The 20,741-nt window shown below is 40.4% G+C and overlaps 1 protein-coding gene across 1 annotated transcript; it reads left to right on the top strand.

Moving 5' to 3' along the window:
* The first annotated feature begins 9,251 nt into the window (after positions 1–9,251).
* LOC133082427 (DDB1- and CUL4-associated factor 12-like protein 2) lies at positions 9,252–10,645 on the top strand. The gene is given in 2 exon segments (XM_061179021.1): positions 9,252–9,675; positions 9,678–10,645. Coding segments are annotated over 2 exon segments (1,392 nt in total).
* Positions 10,646–20,741: the final 10,096 nt, after the last annotated feature.

Below are 20,741 nucleotides of genomic sequence, written 5' to 3'. Positions count from 1 at the left end.
AGGGGAGACTGCTGTATAAGGAAAATAATACATATTTCCTTTTGCTTCTTACATATTTGAAACTGTGCATTATGCTCTTTTAGATTTTTGAAATGACCGAGACTGATTTGACATGTCCGAAAAAACTCTCAGCAAGGGGAACCAGACACTTGGGTAAGAATTCAATATGTTTTAACTTTATCCTAACAGTTCTCAATAGTTGATTCAAGTTTTTTGGCTGAGTTGTACATTTAACATTTTATTCCTATGTTCTACCTTAAAAATAAAAGCGGTATTTCTTAATCTTCAGAGACATAAAACAAAACCTCACTGTATCACTTGTTTTTATAAACAAAAGTTCAATACAGAATACATACTATAGCCTATGCATGGTCTTGCGAAGCAAGCCAAGATACATTTCAATCCAGTCTCTTTCACTTACTAGCTGTATGAATTTGCTGAGTTGTCTTAAATTTGTTATACCTTCACTCCTGATATGTTCAATGGGAGAAATAATCCAGGGCTCCAGTCGTTGTGGTAGGTATTAAATGAAATAATTGATGTAAAGCACTTAGCATAGTACCTGTCTTATTAATAAGCACTCAATAAATAACAGTCCACTAGATGACATCTCCAAAGCAGTGAGTACAAGACTATCCACTGAGGTACCAAAGAAAATATTAAACACTGAATTTGTCTATTATTTAAAAATTATGTTTATACATATATAAAATTTTAAATAAATGTAAACATGTAATCATGTCATATACGCTGAGTGTGGGGGGCATTTATACGTCTTTCCTTTTTGCTTGCCTCATCGCTATCTCTTTCTCTCTCTTTCCCCCAGATCATCTCCCTCTCCCCACCACACGCAAACATACTCACGTATCTCATGTTAGAATCCTAGTATACATCTGCATTGCATTAATTCATTAAATCTCTTTTATGTCTTCTCAAGAAAGTATAAAATATATGGGTATAGTATTTTGTGTATATCATATTTAAATAAACAGACAAAAATCAAGAATGCCTTCTTGGATTTTCTTTTTTAACTCTGTGGAGTCCTCTGCCTACTCTTGGGAGTTCTGTGAGAATGTGAAGGCACTCTTTTAAACACTTCATTTGGACCTACTAAAGAGGCAGCTGGCCAGTACAGTAAGTCCCCTACATACGAACCTTCAAGTTGAGAACTTTCAAAGATGTGAACGTGCATTCCATCAACGTCAGGTGTGAGTGAAATTGCAGCTTGCCCTTCGTCTCCTATTGCTGACGATCCTTCAGCTCTACCATCTCCCACCTCCTCTCCCTCCTCCAGTCAGTAACTCTTCTTGCCTGTTCCCTCGATGCCAGCCCCTGTATGCCAGCGGTTGTACTGTACTACCGTACTTTTCAAGGTACTGTACTATAAGATTAAAAATGTTTTATTTTTTGTGTTTGTTTTTTATGTATTATTTGTGTGAAAAGTATTCTAAACCTATTACAGTACAGTAGTATATAGTTGATAGTGTTAGTTGGGTACCTAGGCTAACTTTGTGGGACTTATGAACAAATTGGACTTACGAATGCACTCTCAGAATGGAACTTGTTCGTATGCAGGGGACTTACTGTATATTAACCTCAATCATCTAACCTGCACAGTTAGAAAGAAGTATGACCACTCTCTGCCTAATGAATCCTCATTCCAGGACCTCACTGAGGTTATTAGGTTGCAGCCTCCTTGGGTACACTTATGGGGTGGCTGCAATACTAATGTACTTTTTCTGCTCAATTCTATTAGGTGCCTGACAGTTGTGTACAGTGGAGGGAGGGATGCCAAGGAGAGAAGGTGGCACCTCACTATGTTTTTCCCTGCCCTAACCCTCAAGTGTTCCAATGGCTTCTGTCAAGTCAAGAGGCAAGGCTGCACAATTAGAGGCAAGGAGTCCAATGTGTTAGTGTTAGACCTATTGACAAAAGGGTGCTTATGGTTTCTCTCATTTTAAAATTTTCTATCTTGACAGATTTTCAATGTCTTTATATGTTCCATGATTTCTTTCTTAATGATTTTTAAATTTTTATTTTGAGACGATTGTAGATTCACATGCAATGGTACGAAATACTGCAGAGAGATTCAGTGTGCACTTTACTCAGTTTCCTCCAATGAAAAACTATAGTAAAATATCGGGACCAGGATATTGGCATTGATACAGTGACAAGTTAGAACCTTTCCATCACTACAGTGATACCTACTGTTGCCCTTTTATGGCCACAGCCACTTCCCTCCCAACTCCCACTCCCCTATTTAAACCCCAGAAATCCCTTACTTGTCTATTTCTATAAATTGGCCATTTCAAAAATGTTATATAAATGGAATCATACAGTTTGTAACCTTTTGATATTGGCTTTTTTCATTCAACATAATTCCCTCAAGATTTATCCAAGTTGGAGCATGTATCAATAGCATGTTCCTTTTGTATTGCTAAGCCATCATCCATGATATGGATGTACTACTGTTTGTTTGACCTTCCATCTGATGAAGGACATCCATGTTGTTTCCAGAGTTTGGCTATTACAAATAGAGCTGCTGTGAACAGTCATGTGCAGGATTTTGTGTGAATATATGTTTTAATTTCTCTAGAATAAATGCCCGGGAGTGCAATTTCTTGGTAATATGGTAAGCACATGCTTACTTTTGTAAGAAACTGCCAAACTGTGTTTCCAAGTGGCTGCACCATTTTACATTCCCACCATTCTGGCCAGAAATTGGTGGTGTCATTTTTATTTTAGCCATTCTGATAGGTGTGTAGTAATACCTCTTCGTGATTTTAATTTGCATTTTCCTGATAGCAGTATTATTGAACATCTTTTTAAGTATTTATTTGCCATATGTATATCCTCTTCAATTAAATGTCTAGTCATGTCTTTTGCCCATTTTCTAATTGGATTCTTATTTAACTGTTGAGTTTTGAGTGTTCTTTATGCATTCAAGATTCTAGTTCTTTGTTGGGTATACAGTTTTCGAATGTTTTCTCCCAGTCTGCAGTTTTTCTTTTATTCCTCTTAACAGAGGCTTTCACAGAGTAAAACCTTGTAATTTTGATGAAGTTGAATTTATCGATTTTTCCTTTCATGAATTGTGCTTTTGATGTTAATTCTAAGGATTCTTTGCTTAGCCCTAGATCTCAAAGATTTTCTTCTATTTTTTTCTAAAAGTTTTATAATTTTACGTTTTAAATTTAAGTCCATGATCCATTTTAAGATAATTGTTGTATAAGGAGTGAGATTTAGGTCAAGGTTCATTTCTTACCTATAGATGTCCAATTTCTCCAGCATCGTTTGTTGAAAAAGTCATCCTTCCTCTATTGAATTGTCTTTGTACCTGTCTCAAAACTCAGCTAGGCAAATTTGGTGGGTCTATTTCCGGGTTCTTTATTCTGTTCTGTTTGCTAATGTATCTATCACTCTACTAATACCACACTATCTTGATTACTGTAGATATGTAGATTGATTCCTCCCTCTTTGCTCTTTATTCAAGATTGTCTTAGCTATTCTAGGGACTGTGCCTTTCTATACAAATTTTAGAACAAGCTTATGTCTCCAAAAATACCTTGCTGATATTTTGATAGAAATTGCATTAAAACTACAGATCAACTTCTGGAGTATTGACATCTTTACTATGCTGTGTCTTCTAATATATGAATGTATCATGTACGTGGATCTTAACTGATTTCATGCATTAGTATTTTGTCTTTTTCACCATACAGATTCTGTAAAAATTTTGGTAAGTTTATATGTAAATATTTCATTTTATTTGTATGATTTTAAATGGCATTGTGTTCTTGATTTTGGTTTCTGTAATGTTAGTTTTTGGTATATAGAAATGTAACTGATTGCTGAGCATCCTATGACCTTGCTTAATTATTAGTTCCAGGAATTTCTTCCTGTAGACTCCTTGTGATTTTCTACATAAACAATCATTTCATCTGCAAATAGGAACACATTTATTTACTTATTTCCAATTTTTAGGCCTTTTTTTCCTTTATCTATCCTTATTAAACTGGGTAGAAATTCTAATACTACACTGGATTAAAGTGGTGAAACCAGAAACCCTTGCCTTGTTCCTTTTCTTAGAGATAAAGCATCTAGTTTCTCACCTTTAAATAGGATGTTTGCTGTAGGCTTTTATAAATGTTCTTTACCAAGTTGAGGAAGTTCTCCTCTATTCTGAGTTTTCTGAGAGTTTTTATGATGAATGGGGGTTGGATTTTGTCAACTGCTTTTTCTGTCAGTTGATATGATTATATGATTTTTTTCATTATACTTTTGACATGTTGGTTTACACTAATTTTCAAATGTTGAACCAGCCTTGCACACCTGGAATAAATCCAACTTAATCATGCAGTCTCTCTTGTTTGGCACTTACAAATTTAGGATTGTAATGCCTTCTTTGTGGATTGATCCTTCTAGCTTTATGTAATGGCTCTCTTTGTCTTTAGTAATTTTCTTCACTCTGAAGTTCACTTTTTCTGATATTAATATGGCTTCTATTTTTTTATGATTAATGTTTGCACCATTTTTCTATCCTTTTTCTATCCTTTTACTTTCAATCTGTCGATGTCATATTTGAAGGGAGTTACTTGTAGAAAACATATTTTCGGATCATGTTTTATTTTTAATCCACTCTGCCAATCTTTGTCTTTTGATTAACATATTTAGAACGTTTATATTTAAGGTAATTATTGATATGTTTGGGCTTAAGTCTGCCACTTATCTGTTTTCTGTTGTTTCCTCTTTTTCTTGTTCCTCTGTTTCTCCTTGCCCACCTTCCCGTGGGTTATTTGAACTTTTCTCTTTTTTTCTTTTTGTAGGATTCCATCTTCATTTATTTATATTACTTTTGAATATATCAGTTTGTAAAATTTCTTAGAAGTTACTCTAGGTATTACAATATGCATATGTCATTTATCATAGTATACTGTTATCAATGTCTTACTACCTTGAGTGAAGTATAAAACACCTCACTTCCTTTAAGTTCCCTTTACCTTAGCTACTTTTAAATATCATTGTCTTAAGTATTCCCCCTACATACATTGAATTCCACATCAGATAGTGTAATTTTTGCTTCAAACATCAAATTTTATTTAAGAAACTCCTGGGAATTGGGGTAGTCTATTATATATTATCATATTTGTAGTCATTTTGATATTCTTTCTAAAATTCCAGGTCTTCTTTTATGATTACCAATCTGCCTAGAAAACTTTCTTTAGCCATCCTTCAAGGGTAGGTTTTCTCTACCAACAAATTCTCTTAGTTTTCCTTCATCTGAGAATATCTTTATTTCCCCTTCAGTCCTGAGTTGTTTTTGTTTTGTTTTGTTTTTTTACTGGCTATAGAATTTTCAGTCAACTTATTTTTTCTTTCAACACTTCCTCTGGCTTCATTTCAGATAAGAAGTCTGCTGTCATTCAATTTGGTTTTCCCCTCCAAGTAAGGTGTCACTTCTCTCTGCTTGCTTTGAAAATTTTTTCTTTGTTTTCCGTTTTCATAAGTTTAACTATAATGTGCCTTGGTGTGGATTTATTTGGACTTAGGCTATTTGGGTTCACAGTTTCTGGAATCTATAGGTGTACATATTTCACTATCTCTTGGGGAACAGAACTGCCCTGCTTCCCAGTCCCTTGCTCTTTGCTGCTGGGTGGCTGTGGAGGGTCAGCTCCCTGCTGATACCAGGGGTGAGGGGAGTGCTCAGCCTCACTGATGCTGGGAGATGGAAGCTCAGCTCCTCACTGAGCCCTGCTGACACTGGTGAAGTGGAGGGGGTGGGAGAAGCAGAGTGGTGATTAGCTTCTCATCGAATCATCTCATTAAGTCTCCGAGTTCCTGGGTGCGGGTGGAGGCACAGCTCATCCCGGGACCGCACTGACACTACCCCTGCAGGGGAATCGAGGTACAGCACCTGCTTCTGCCATACTGAGAATGGAAGATCAGCTTCCCACTTGGCCGCACTGAAGCAGTGGGGGTGGGGAGAGGTGGGGTGTTTGGCTGAAATAGGGTGAGTATTGAGAAAAAGGTTTTCTGTTGTTTGGCCTCCCTTCTCCAGATCCTTTGCCTAGAGGGGACAGGCTTTTCTTGGAGCTCTTATTTTCTGAGCCTATTGAAGGTTCCTGGTTGGAGCTTCTGCGGTTCCTTTTCTGGAATATATGGGACACAATAAGGAAACTCAGGGAACTCACCACCCTGTCTTTCCTCAAATTCTGAGATCCTTAGTCCTTCCAACTTCTTTCCATCTTTCAGAGACTTCCTTTACTTGTTTCCTGTGCTATGTTCGAGGGCTTTTTAGTTCTAAGAGTTGAGGACCTGGAAGGAACAGGGGTGTTCTCTCTTTGCCAGAACTGAAAGTCTTCCTTCCTGTATCTCCATGATGTTTTGCACAGTTACAATACTCATCCGCCACTACTGCAGACATAAGGGCATTGCGTTATGACTTGGGGGTGATAGTAAGTGATTAAGGGATTACCACTCTACTGTCTGTGGTACCACTTTCCCCAGAGCATACAAAGCCCTCTCCTTGTTCTTGTGAGGTATGGGTAATGAGTATTATCTTCTCACATGAAACGTAGGAGGAAGATATAGCACGTGCCCTTGTTTTTCTAAACCAAATTGCATTTGAATCCAAACTGCACACACCTGGCTGGTAGAGTCCAACATCAGTAATTTCAAGTATTCTTTCCCCTTTCCATGAGATAGTATTAGATTTCAATGCATACTTGGTCCCAGGAAAAAAGAGATGGATGTAGTCTTTAGCTTTTGTTTGCTATGGATACCCCCATTGTTCATTCTATGACAGGATGACATCAGGATGACCTACACTGGTCCTTGTTAATCTGTCTGGCTGTTGTGCCAGAAGAGCTACAGAACTGCCCCTTTCAGCAAGCCTTGCCACTGATGATAGGCTGAATCCTAGAATCTTTCACAGCTGCTCTTAGCATCTTTACCCATGGCGTCCAACTTCACAGATGTCCACAGCGGTGTCCCACCATTTTTGGTGATGCAAAGAAATGAGGCTTAAATCTCTACCACTAGCAGAACCTTTCACTCAACCCCTGACATATCCCTAACCTCTGAGAAGTGGATAAGAGCATGGAATATGGATTCAGACTACTTGGGTTCAAATCCTGCATCCATCACTTAGTACTTCATTGACTTTAGACAAAATTATAACTCTCCAAGCCTTGTTTTCCCTCATCTACAAAACAGTAGCTACCCTATTATAACAGTGGATTAAACAAGATAATATTTGTAAAATTGCTGAAACGATGCTTGCTAGTATAATAATATAGTAAAGGTGTAAGCTTACATAGTAAAAGTTCTATATACTTACTAGGTACAATTTCTCTGCCTAGGCCATGCTGCTTTGGCATCGAGCTGATCATAGCCTCTTTAATTGCTAAGGCTTTCACAATATTCGCCTGGATAGGGGTCCATTTTCAGGGTAACCCTGAAGTACACCAAAGATGTTACTCGCCTACCTGCAACACACCCTGCCCTGAGCTGGGTGAGAAGAGCCTAGACCAGTGGTTCTCAAAGAGTGGTCCCCAACCATCTGCATCAACTCTTTAGGGATACAGCCAAGGTACATGTATATTTATTAAGCTGCCCCTGTCATTTTAATATACACTAAAGTTTGCGAACCACTTCTCTACACTCTCTGTGCCATTTCACACATGGTTGCCTCTTTCTGAAATGTCCATGCCCCCCACCCCAACTTGTGGGAGCAAAATGCAGCTGTCTCCATGAAGCCGTCCCTAATTTCATTTTCATCACCACCAGCCCATGTAACCGTCTTCTGTTGCTATGAGATGAATGATATGGGGAAGAATCAGAACTGGGGTGCAGGGGAGTGTTAGGGAACACTGGAATGCAGCACCGGGACTAGAGTGGTGGAAATGACCCATGGTTTGTACTTGGAATTTGTGCAATTTGAGGTGACATTGCAAAAAGGGTGAGGGAAGCAGGAAGAAAAATCAGCAAACAGGGCAGGGGAAGGGAGGAGGAAGCAGCAACAAAGCAGCTCCCATGGGCTCCCCTGATTGGTCAGAAAAGTAAATGCATTTTCCCATGCATCCATCCACCAGGCATCATGTATATTTCTGTTAGGAGGAGGGGTGTGTGTGCAGAATGGGCATCAACCACCAGCCTCACAGCGCCACATTATCACTGTGTAACTGAGCATGCCTGGCTACGAGCCTGCCACTGGACTGGCTGCCCTGACACAGCAGAGCAAAGTATGAAACACCCACTTCCGGAGACTAAGCCCTCCCTCTGAACGCTTATACTTGTTCATCATTTGTCCTTGTGGTTGCCTCCTTCTGGAAGGTTCTTTATCTCCATGTCCGCTTGTGAAAGTCTTGCCCATCCCTCAGGACCTCTCCCTAAAGCCCCGGGGGACTATGCCCAAGCACCTGAGACTCTGGGACTGAGAGTTGAGGACAGCACCTAGGAGCAGGGAGGAAGCTGCCCCTCCCCTTGACTCTTCCTCTCCACCTTCTTAGGGCTCTGAGTTACAATGGAAGCGAACACCTCCAAGGAACACCCCTTCTCCCATGTCAGCTCAGCCTGCCATGTTCTCAAGGCAGTACCTGATCAAGGTGTCCCAGACATCTCCCTGACCAGAGTGTGGGGCCCTGGGGATCTGCATTCGGAAGGCATCCTTCAGGCCACTGCAGTGCAGGAGCTCAGAGACCTCAATTTGAGGAGAAAAAAATATACGTACATCTATTTGGTTGAAACTGTTTAGGTTCCAGCAGAGGGGCTGCCCGGCTGCTGTCCTAAGAGTGGCAAAATATCCCGAGTCATTTAGTGGGGATCTAGGTCAGGAGCACATGGCCAGCTCGGGGTCCTGGAGCGGGGCCCCCAGCACATCCCAGGCCCAACAAATCCATCCCCGCAGCCGGCGTGTCCTTCCTCCCACCAGCTCCCGCCCGCTCCTCCCGCCGCCTCCGCCCCCTCACAGTCGCCCCCCGCGTCGTCCTCGTCCCACACCGACTTCGCTCCCGTCGCGCCGCCGGCCGCCCTTCCCGCCCTCGCCTTGATCCGCGCCGCCGCCGCCCTCGCCACCACGCGCCGCCTGCGCTCCTCTCCCCCGGCCGCCTCTCCTCGCCCGGCCCGGCCGCCCTCGCCTCCGTCGCCGCCGCCGCCGCGGTCCGGACTCGGTCGGCTCCGCGCCCTGCGGCCGCCCCGGCCCGCGGCCGCCCCGGTCCCCCGCCGCCGTCGCCACTCGCCCGCCGCCCACCATGGCCCCGCGGCAAACAGGTAGCAGGAAGCGGAAAGCGCCGGCGCTCGAGGCGGCCGCCGCGGGCTCGTCGTCGCTGGGCTCGGCGGCGGCGGCGGCGGCGGACGGGGACGGGCCGCTGCCTCCCAAGAAGCCCAAGCGGCCGGCGGCGCGGCGCTCGCTGCTGCACTACCTGAAGGGCCGCGAGGTGGGCGCGCGGGGCCGCGCCGGGCTCCCGGGCTTCGAGGGCGAGCTGCGCGGCTACGCGGTGCAGAAGCTGCCCGAGCTGCTGAGGGAGCGCGAGCTGGCGCTGGGCACCCTCAACAAGGTGTTCGCGTCGCAGTGGCTGAACGCCAGGCAGGTGGTGTGCGGCACCAAGTGCAACACGCTCTTCGTGGTGGACGTGCAATCGGGCCAGATCACGCGCATCCCCCTGATGCGGGACCGCGGTCGGCCCGCGCCCAGCCGAGCTGCGGCATCCACGCCATCCAGCTGAATCCATCCAACACGCTTCTGGCTACCGGGGGCGAGAACCCCAACAGCCTGGCCGTCTACCAGCTGCCCACGCTGGACCCCATGTGCCTGGGCGACCGCCACGGCCACAAGGACTGGATCTTCGCCATCGCCTGGATGAGCGACACGGTGGCCGTGAGCGGCTCCCGCGACGGCACCGTGGCGCTCTGGAGGACGGACCCCGACATGTTCCATGGCAGCATCGCCTGGCACAACGACGCGGGCCTCCCCGTGTACGCCCACATCCGTCCCAGGGACGTGGAGACCATCCCCAGGGCCAGCACCAACCCCGGTAACCGCAAGGTGCGGGCCCTGGCCTTCAGCGGCAGGAACCAGGAGCTGGGAGCCGTGTCCCTGGACGGCTACTTCCACCTGTGGAAAGCCCGGAGCAACCTGTCCAGGCTGCTGTCCATCAGGCTGCCCTACTGCCGAGAGAATGTGTGCCTGACCTACTGCGATGAGTTGGCCCTGTACGCGGTGGGCTCCCAGTCCCACGTCTCCTTCCTGGATCCGCGGCAGCGCCAGCAGAACATCCGGCCCCTGTGCTCCCGAGAGGGCGGCACGGGCGTGCGCTCCCTGAGCTTCTACCAGCACATCGTCACCGTGGGCACGGGCCACGGCTCCCTGCTCTTCTATGACATCCGCGCGCAGAAGTTCCTGGAGGAGAGGGCCTCGGCCAGCCCGCACTTCTCTCCGGGGCCCGCGGGGAGGAAGCTCAAGCTCACCTGTGGCAGAGGCTGGCTCAACCACGATGACCTGTGGGTGAACTACTTCGGTGGCATCGGCGAGTTCCCCAACGCGCTCTACACCCACTGCTACAACTGGCCCGAGATGAAGCTCTTCGTCGCTGGGGGGCCTCTCCCTTCCGGCCTCCACGGGAACTATGCAGGCCTCTGGAGCTAAGGCTGGCCTCCGTGTCGTCAAAGTGCCCAGATACACCTTCCAGTGCCCTCTCGCTTTCCTCCTTCACTCTGTGTTTGTGCTTTTACTCTGTGTGGCTTTTATCTTCCAGGTGGAAAGGGCCCAACTTAACCTCTGCTCAGTGTGTTAGGCAAAGAGAGAAAGAAAGAGAGGGCGGGCTAGAGAGTGAGGTGTCCTTCAGGCAGTCAAAACTTTGCTTTAATACTTTTCTACACCTGTCCAACACTATTGTTTTGAATTATACAAAAATTTTTGACTAATTCTTAGATCTGTTCACCCTTTGAGTCATTTACATATTCTCTCTCTTGAAGGCCAGGCAGTCATGGTTTTGCAATTATGTATATTTTCTTTTTCTTTTATTATTTTTTTGTTACCAGTATTACAATGATGCTGTTTTGGTTATTTTTCATTGCAGATAGATGGTATATTAAGAACACTCTTAAAAACAGTTTGTACATCTGTTCTGGAAAGCTAGCTGTCGTTTTATAGCATTGTTCCAGTGGGAGGATACATTCCAAGTTCTAGATTACCGGCTTTTGGAAGCATTCCATTTGCAAATTGTAGTCTTCATGTTTGTAGTTTGTAAGTTGTTGGTGCTAAACACGCTTTTTAAAAACTTCATTCACTTTGAAAAAAAAGGTGTTATACAATCTTGTTTTTTGTACCAGAATCTCATTTGGTCAGAACACTTTAGGAACGCAGGGGTTCTGCTGATTGAATGTTCAGCGTTAATCTGAAAACCTAATCAATCTTTTTCTCCTTAAACCCTTATTTAAGTTTTCTTGACCTGTTGTTAAATAGATAAGTGAATATGTATTTTTTCACTTCTTGCCTTAGTACTATTAAGACTTGTGAGTATATTTGAATGTTTGTTAAGGATCTTGCACAGAGTTTCAGTGCCATCATTCAAAACAGGGATTCCAAGTGTGAAAATGTAGAACGTATTGCAGGCTGGGCAGAATGTATACTGATGCAGGGTATAGACTGGATATTTTTGCTGTTGCTGTTTTCAATACCAAATATTATATTTGAACATACTTAAATTTTCTAATTCTGCTTAACAGTTAAAGTCACAGGAAAAAACTGCAAAAAAGGAAAATGAGCCCGTCCCAACTCCTTCTGAAAAAGATTCTTAATTTGTAAAGTCCAATTTATTAAGATTTAATTTTGTCAATTTCAAAGATTCTTACCTAAAGTAGAATAAATATATTGTTAAAAAGTAGTGATGTTATGACCCTCAATATAATAATATACAATTATCAAGGACACAGGAAGTTTATTTCAAGAGGATGGGGTGGAAAATAAAAGTAAATGGGATTAGGTTGAAGAAAAGTATCGATACTTTGGAGCATAGACAAATACAAAGCATGGATTGTTAGGAAAACAGGTTTGTACTTCTCCATATGCGAGAATATTGGAAGTGAGAAGGGAGACTGGCCCTTCCTCACAACTGGCCAGGTTGTGCTGACCTTGCATTAGTATTGTGTCATGTCTGTTTTTCCTTAAATGTTTTGGCACTCAGATGCTGGCTTGGTGTCCACTACATGCTGTTCAATTGCAAATCTGAACCAACTGAGTAATATACTGAGTGGTACTAAAAGGGAGTTAAGAAATACAGGAAAAAAAGCAGTTTTTGTTTACAGAGATTGTTTTAACAGGTTTATATAGTTGTTGTTATATAGCAGTAAAATGTATTTGTGTGCATGTATGTGTCTCCAACTCAGTTGTGTCTTAAGAGCAGAGAATGTGTCTTTATATTCTCACATTTCTCCACTAATGCCTAGCAAATCATAGTCAGTCAGTAAATATTTACTGAATGAATGTATTTGCCTCTGGAGACCTAAAGTTCAAGGCTATGAAAAAATAAGTAAATGCATAAATAAGAGTAAAAATTTTACTCTTAAATAGTATGGAATATTGTTGTTTTCCTGCCTTTTTACCATAAAATTTGCCCTAATTCATTTCTAGGTCAGGCCATGGTGCTTATCCATTCATAAACTTTCCATATGTGATACCAGAAGATAAAGGAAAATGTATACATTTTAGATGGCACTGGAATTTAGTATTTCCACCTGCAAATACTTAAATTTGAAGATTCCTTTAAAATATTTTGTTTTTTACAAAATTCGTTTTGAAAGATCTTTTTTGTAGGCAGTTTCTCTTTTTACTTTGTGTGTGTGTGTGTGTGTGTGTGTATTTGCTGAAAACTTTTTCAAACATTACCCAAGAACTTCACCAAAGTATTCACTGCCTGTCTTCTTGTAGGTTATAGGGTATTTTTATGGTACTTTGTCATTGTTTTGGGACATTGGGAGAACATTTTCAGAGGAAATGATGCTTTCTACGTGACGTATTTTCAAGAAATAGAAGGAACATCTCTACCCTGATTTGTTCTCTGGCTTAGCCCTTAACTTCATCACTGACCCACTGTTAACTTTCTCATAATTTAGGGTGTATCTCCTTAATGCCAAATCACATGGCTAGCCTTTTAAAAAACTAGATAGCCTAACTCTGTACGTATTTATATTAGTAGAAGTTTAATTATTTTGAAATATTTTCTAGTTCTGGGTCAAAGTGATCTACAGAAGTACAATTAATTGTGTAACCTGTGAGTGTGAAATAATTGAAAATGTAATTGTAATTGAAAAAGTAACCATGCCAGCATTTCAAGGAACCCATGCATAGAGTTCACTTAAAATAAACAATGGAATACATGTCTCTAAGTACAAATTACCTATCACTGTTGCCTGAAAAATGTTAGTTACTTATAACAATGCATAAAAAAAGATTAATTCCATTTATCCCTAACTACATATTCATATATTCCTCCCCAAGTTTGTTCCTCCCCTTTACTATATGGATGAGATAATTTCTAAATTTTCTTTAAAGGGGGGAGAAAGAATTTACTAATCAAGGATATCCACTGAAATAAATTGAGATGACTACTCTGGAAAAAATTTATCTGTTAAATATACTGTAGTATTAATGATAAACAGTGTTGAATTCTCCAGAGGTTGATTTTTATCCGACTGTACTCCGTGTTGAACAAGTTGTCAAAAATTTTCCATTAATTGCTAATTTAGAGTGATTTTAGAAAGCAATTCACAAAGCCCTCCCGAATGTTTTACTGACAGCTTCCTAATCTCTGCAAGTCTTGGGTAACCCAGCTACATTAAACATGTCACTATATGAGCTGCTCAGGGATGCAGTTCAGTGAGAACGACATGTACTAAAGTCAAAGAAAGGCTGCATAGGCCATAGGTGTTTGCTTTAAGGGGTGTTATTTTAAGAGCTGCTGAAAGGGCTGCCTAAAAGTATTTCCCACTACTGGCCTGCTGCAAACCCAGGAACATCTATCATTGGAGTGTGGTATCATCGAAAGGGCAGTGTGGTTACAGGACGTTGCCATGACCCTCAAGTCTCAGCTCAGACCTACTGAAACAGAATTTCCTTGTAAAAACACCATTTTATTTTAGTGTTTTTAAATTAATCCATTCAGATACAAAAATGAGACAGCAACAATGAAACAGGACATCTGCCATAAAGGTTTATGATGTACCAAAGGCAAAAGATACCTACTTCATTAATTATAAAAATTCACTAATGACAAGAAAAAGTAAATATTGTATTAAGGGTATATAGTACGTACAACGAGAATATGGAGAGAGTAACAATTCTGCTAGAAAGGTCATGGAGAGCTCCCAGAAGAGTCAATACTTGAGCTGGGTCTGGCAAGTAAAATAAGAGTGGGCAGAGTTAATATTGGTTTCAAAGTACATTGTGAGTGCCTGGCATGTATGAGCACGGACATGCATACATACAGGACTGTTACAATTTGACCTTGTGAAATTTGAAGTGACTGTGGGATTTCTAGATAGAAATGTCTGGTTGGTAGTTAGAAATATGATTCTGAAGCTCATAAGAGAAGTTAGGGCTAGAGCTACAGATGTGGGAATCATCGCTATAGAAATGGTACTTGGGAGAGGCTGGGAGGGGTGTACTATCTCAGAAGCAAGGTCTTCTGGTTCTCATTCCAAAACCCACCTATATTTAATAGGTCTGCACATATATATATACATATGCATTGCTATATGTCTGGCACATAGTAGGAAATTAATGACTTGTAGGTGGATGACCAAATGAATGTTTGTTTAGTGAATATTAAACACTACTTAGTGGCCACCCAAAAGTAATATTTCATCTTTTCATTTGGTAATGATCAACTTTTATTATAAATTTCCCTAATGAATCATATTAACCAAAAGAAGATCAGGGAAATCTACCAAATGTTGCTGTTTTAAATAAAGAAAAATCTATATTTCAGTTAGATGTTTTTGTATCCTTTGTAGAATGTAGGTCATTCTGCAGTTGGGCAAGAAGAAAGCTAAATATTGATGATAATTTCCTTACAAATGAATTTTTTGTTTTTCCATTTTGGAGGTACAGTTCACTGAAGCAAACATGTTGATGATGTCAATGAGAGTAATGGTGCTATTTTCACCCTTTCTAATGCCATTATTGTGCCATTCTCTGTTTCAACCTAAGGCATTAATGTTTCATGTTGATTAAATTTTAACATCTAAATTGCCCTTTTATGTTACACACAAATGATAAACTTGAATGTTCCAGTCAGAGGGCAGCAACTTTAGTTTCCTCTAGGCTCCTAGTTAATTCATCAAATAACATCCCCCAGCACCTGAGATATGGCTCATTTTTGTTCCTCCTGCCTTACTAACCCAGAGATATAGGGTTGAGGGTGTTTTTTGTTTTTGAATTATGCCATATATGACTAAAACTAGATGCCGTTTTACACAATAGATGCATTCCTGGACATTTGTTCATGAAGCACATTTTTGAAAATGGAATCATATATTCCCTCATTGATTTACATTATAATTTTAGAAGTGTCATCTTTATTATGGATTGATTTCCAATGGACAGTGGTTTCTAACACGTTGCCACTGCCTCCACCTCTTGAGACAAGTACTTTAGTCTTCACATAAAAGCTAAGTGATGTAATGGAATCACCTATTTCAAAGAATATTAAAGGATACTTTCAGAATGTGATAAATTAAGCCCTATTTCATTTGTGTAGAAAATGGGATTTCTTAAAATAGGACATCCTGTAATTTGATTTGCTCCGTATATATTTATCACAAGCCAGAGCAAATTCTACGATATCCTCATATATCATGCCTAAAGGAGCTCTCTTCTTTCTTTTTCTCTGGTCTTTCTTTATGAATATTGCCCTAAGCAAAGGTGTTTGGCTTACGAATACTCCCAAGGGATGATAAATAATGCTTTGTTTTTCCTCACTAATTTAACCTTTTAAAAACTTGGGGTATTTGAATCGGTTTTTAAAAAGATGGTTTCAGCATAATCATGCTAGACGAACTGTGGCTCCAGAAATAATAAGAACGTAAAATGTTTCCTTAGTTGCCTTCTTAAAGATCGGGGACTTCTTTTAATTTAAATTTTTTTCCATTGTGGTAAAACACACACACACAATTTACCATCTTACACATTTTTAAGTGTACAGTTCAGTAGTGTTAAGTATACTCACGCTGTGGAACTAATCTCCATGACTTTGTCATCTCGCAAAACTGAAACTCTACACACATTAAACAAGAATTTTCCATTCCTCCCTCCCCATCAGCCCCTGGCAACCACCATTCTACTTTCCTTCTCTGAGTTTGACTACTCTAGGTACCTCATATAAATAGAATCATACAATATTTATCTTTTTTTAACTGGCTTAATTCACTTAGTATAAGTTCCTCAAGGTTCATTCATGTTGTATCATGTCAAAACTTCTTCCTTTTAAATACTGAATAGTATTCCATTGTCTGTATATACGACATTTTTTATCCATCCATCTGTTGAGGGACACTTGGGTTGCTTTTACCTCTTGGCTATTGTGAATAATGCTGCTATGAACATGTGTGTGCAACTATCTCGTCCAGACTCTGCTTTCAATTATTTTGGATATATACCCAGAAATGCAAATGCTGAATCTCATGGTAATTCTGTTTTTGATTTCTGTTTTCCATAGTGGCTATACCATTTTACATTCCCACCAACAGTACACAAGGGTTCCGATTTCTCTGTATCTTCAACAACATTTGTTATTTTCTGTTTTTTTGACAGTGACATCCTCATGGGCTATGAGGTGTCAGGGGCTGTTTTTAAGCTTGTTTCAATTTATAATTGATTGATATAAACATTCCAGCCCAATCCTTAAGTATTAATAGTACACTACATGTGGAACAGAACATATACCTATGATTACTGTGGGGAGAAATCATGATGATTTTTAAGTATGGGCAAGGGAGTTTTGAAATGTATCAAACATATGGAAAATCTGTTTTCTTTATATGTTTTTCTTTAAAAGGTACCAAGTTGGATAATTTGAAAATTAGAGTTTGAACTATCACTTTTTAAAAATTCTCAATATATTTAACCTCTAATTTATTTATTTGAACACATCTAGTGTTCCTAACTAGATGTAAGGAAAAAGTTATATCTTAAATGCTATCCTTGGTGTATTTTGAGGGGAAATACCTAGAGTAAAAATTAATTTTAGAAATAACTAGTAATTATATTCTGCCCAAGGATATGTTTCTTACAATTGACCTTAGCCTGAAGTTCCTTAGGAGTGTCTTGGGAAATAAAGTGAGTTATAAACAGAGGATATGACAGTTGATGGAGCAGTTGATGGAGCAAAACATCATAGAAAGTTTCAACACCTGAAACTAATTTTAAACTCAGTGTTAGAGTGTGCTGCTAGAAAATCTGTTTTAAATAATAGATGAAACAAACTACCTCTTGCTATCCAGTCTGTTTTACAGGTCAGATTACATAACCAACAAGAAGCTATTTAACCTCTCAGTAAATAACTGAATATTTCAGAAAGGAACTATTCTAAATTAGCCATGTTAAAAATCTGTGTATCTGGAAAGATCTAGTCTCATTCTAGACCCTTAACATTTTTGGTGTGTTTATACTCAGAAAAAAAATACAGGAATGTATAAAGGTGGGATGCCAAGAAATTTTTAATCTCTTTGATTTACCATCTATATTTACAAATTTTGCAACATTTTATAATGGCTAGCATTTTTTCCTGTTTTAAAGATCTCTTTGAAGCCAATTATGAATGAAGTGCTAAATCCCAAAATTTTACATTTTTATCACACTTTACTGTCATTAGAGATTTACTTATATATTTCTAATATTGTAAGCATCTTGCAAGACCATGTTTTTTTGAATTTTTGGAAGATTTTTAATCACAGTTTCAATTTCATTACTTGTGATTGGTCTGTTCATATTTTCTGCTTCTTCCTGGTTCAGTCTTGGAAGGTTATACCTTTCTAAGAATTTGTCCATTTCTTCCAGGTTGTCCATTTTATTGGCATAAAGTTGCTTGTAGTAGTCTCTTAGGATGCTTTGTATTTCTGCGGTGTCTGTTGTAACTTCTCCTTTTTCATTTCTGATTTTATTGATTTGAGTCCTCTCCCTCTTTTTCTTGATGAGTCTGGCTAATGGCTTATCAATTTTGTTTATCTTCTCAAAGAACCAGCTTTTAGTTTTATTGATCTTTGCTATTGTTTTCTTTGTTTCTATTTCATTTATTTCCGCTCTGATCTTTATGATTTCTTTCCTTCTGCTAACTTTGGGTTTTGTTTGTTCTTCTTTCTCTAGTTTCTTTAGGTGTAAGGTTAGATTGTTTACTTGAGATTTTTCTTGTTTCTTTAGGTAGGCTTGTATAGCTATAATCTTCCCTCTTAGAACTGCTTTTGCTGCATCCCGTAGGTTTTGGGTTGTCGTGTTTTCATTGTCATTTGTCTCTAGGTATTTTTTGATTTCCTCTTTGATTTCTTCAGTGATCTCTTGGTTATTTAGTAACGTATTGTTTAGCCTCCATGTGTTTGTGTTTTTTACGTTTTTTCCCCTGTAATTCATTTCTAATCTCATAGCGTTGTGGTCAGACAAGATGCTTGATATGATTTCAATTTTCTTAAATTTACTGAGGCTTGATTTGTGACCCAAGATGTGATCTATCCTGGAGAATGTTCCGTGCGCACTTGAGAAGAATGTGTAATCTGCTGTTTTTGGATGGAATGTCCTATAAATATCAATTAAATCTATCTGGTCTATTGTGTCATTTAAAGCTTCTGTTTCCTTATTTATTTTCATTTTGGATGATCTGTCCATTGGTGTAAGTGAGGTGTTAAAGTCCCCCACTATTATTGTGTTACTGTCAATTTCCTCTTTTATAGCTGTTAGCAGTTGCCTTATGTATTGAGGTGCTCCTATGTTGGGTGCATATATATTTATAATTGTTATATCTTCCTCTTGGATTGATCCCTTGATCATTATGTAGTGTCCTTCCTTGTCTCTTGTAACATTCTTTATTTTAAAGTCTATTTTATCTGATATGAGTATAGCTACTCCAGCTTTCTTTTGATTTCCATTTGCATGGAATATCTTTTTCCATCCCCTCACTTTCAGTCTGTATGTGTCCCTAGGTCTAAAGTGGGTCTCTTGTAGACAGCATATATATGGGTCTTGTTTTTGTATCCATTCAGCAAGCCTGTGTCTTTTGGCTGGAGCATTTAATCCATTCACGTTTAAGGTAATTATCGATATGTATGTTCCTATGACCATTTTCTTAATTGTTTTGGGTTTGTTTTTGTAGGTCCTTTTCTTCTCTTGTGTTTCCCACTTAGAGAAGTTCCTTTAACATTTGTTGTAGAGCTGGTTTGGTGGTGCTGAATTCTCTTAGCTTTTGCTTGTCTGTAAAGCTTTTGATTTCTCCATCAAATCTAAATGAGATCCTTGCCGGGTAGAGTAATCTTGGTTGTAGGTTCTTCCCTTTCATCACTTGAAGTATATCATGCCACTCCCTTCTGGCTTGTAGAGTTTCTGCTGACAAATCAGCTGTTAACCTTATGGGAGTTCCCTTGTATGTTATTTGTCGTTTTTCCCTTGCTGCTTTCAATAATTTTTCTTTGTCTTTAATTTTTGCCACTTTGATTACTATGGGTCTCGGCGTGCTTCTCCTTGGGTTTATCCTGTATGGGACTCTCTGCGCTTCCTGGACTTGGGTGGCTATTTCCTTTCCCATGTTAGGGAAGTTTTCGACTATAATCTCTTCAAATATTTTCTCTGGTCCTTTCTCTCTCTCTTCTCCTTCTGGGACCCCTATAATGCGAATGTTGTTGCGTTTAATGTTGTCCCAGAGGTCTCTTAGGCTGTCTTCATTTCTTTTCATTCTTTTTTCTTTAGTCTGTTCCGCAGCAGTGAATTCCACCATTCTGTCTTCCAGGTCACTTATCCGTTCTTCTGCCTCAGTTATTCTACTATTGATTCCTTCTAGTGTAGTTTTCATTTCAGTTATTGTATTGGTCATCTCTGTTTGTTTGTTCTTTAATTCTTCTAGGTCTTTGTTAATCATTTCTTGCATCTTCTCAATCTTTGCCTCCATTCTTATTCCAAGGTCCTGGATCATCTTCACTATCATTATTCTGAATTCTTTTTCTGGAAGGTTGCCTATCTCCACTTCATTTAGTTGTTTTTCTGGGGTTTTTTCTTGTTCCTTCATCTGGTATATAGCCCTCTGCCTTTTCATCTTGTCTATCTTTCTGTAAATGTGGTTTCTGTTCCACAGGCTGCAGGACTGTAGTTTTTCTTGCTTCTGCTGTCTGCCCTCTGGTGGTTGAGGCTATCTAAGAGGCTTGATGGGAGGCTCTGGAGGTGGGTAGAGCTGACTGTTGCTGTGGCGGTCAGAGCTCCATAAAACTTTAATCCACTTGACTGTTGCTGGGTGGGGCTGGGTTCCCTCCCTGTTGGTTGTTTTGCCTGAGGCAACCCAACACTGGAGCCTACCCGGGCTCTTTGGTGGGGCTAATGGCAGACTCTGGGAGGGCTCACGCCAAGGAGTGCTTCCCAGAACCTCCGCTGCCAGTGTCTTTGTCCCCACGGTGAAACAGAGCCAGCCCCCGCCTCTGCAGGAGACCCCCCAACACCAGCAGTTATGTCTGGTTCAGTCTCCCCCAGGGTCACTGCTCCTTCCCCTGGG

This window comes from Eubalaena glacialis, chromosome X (genome assembly GCF_028564815.1).
Source record: "Eubalaena glacialis isolate mEubGla1 chromosome X, mEubGla1.1.hap2.+ XY, whole genome shotgun sequence".
NCBI classification, from domain to species: Eukaryota; Metazoa; Chordata; class Mammalia; order Artiodactyla; family Balaenidae; genus Eubalaena; species Eubalaena glacialis.
Note: the sequence above shows the minus strand (reverse complement) of the source record. Positions and strands in the feature narration are given on the sequence as shown.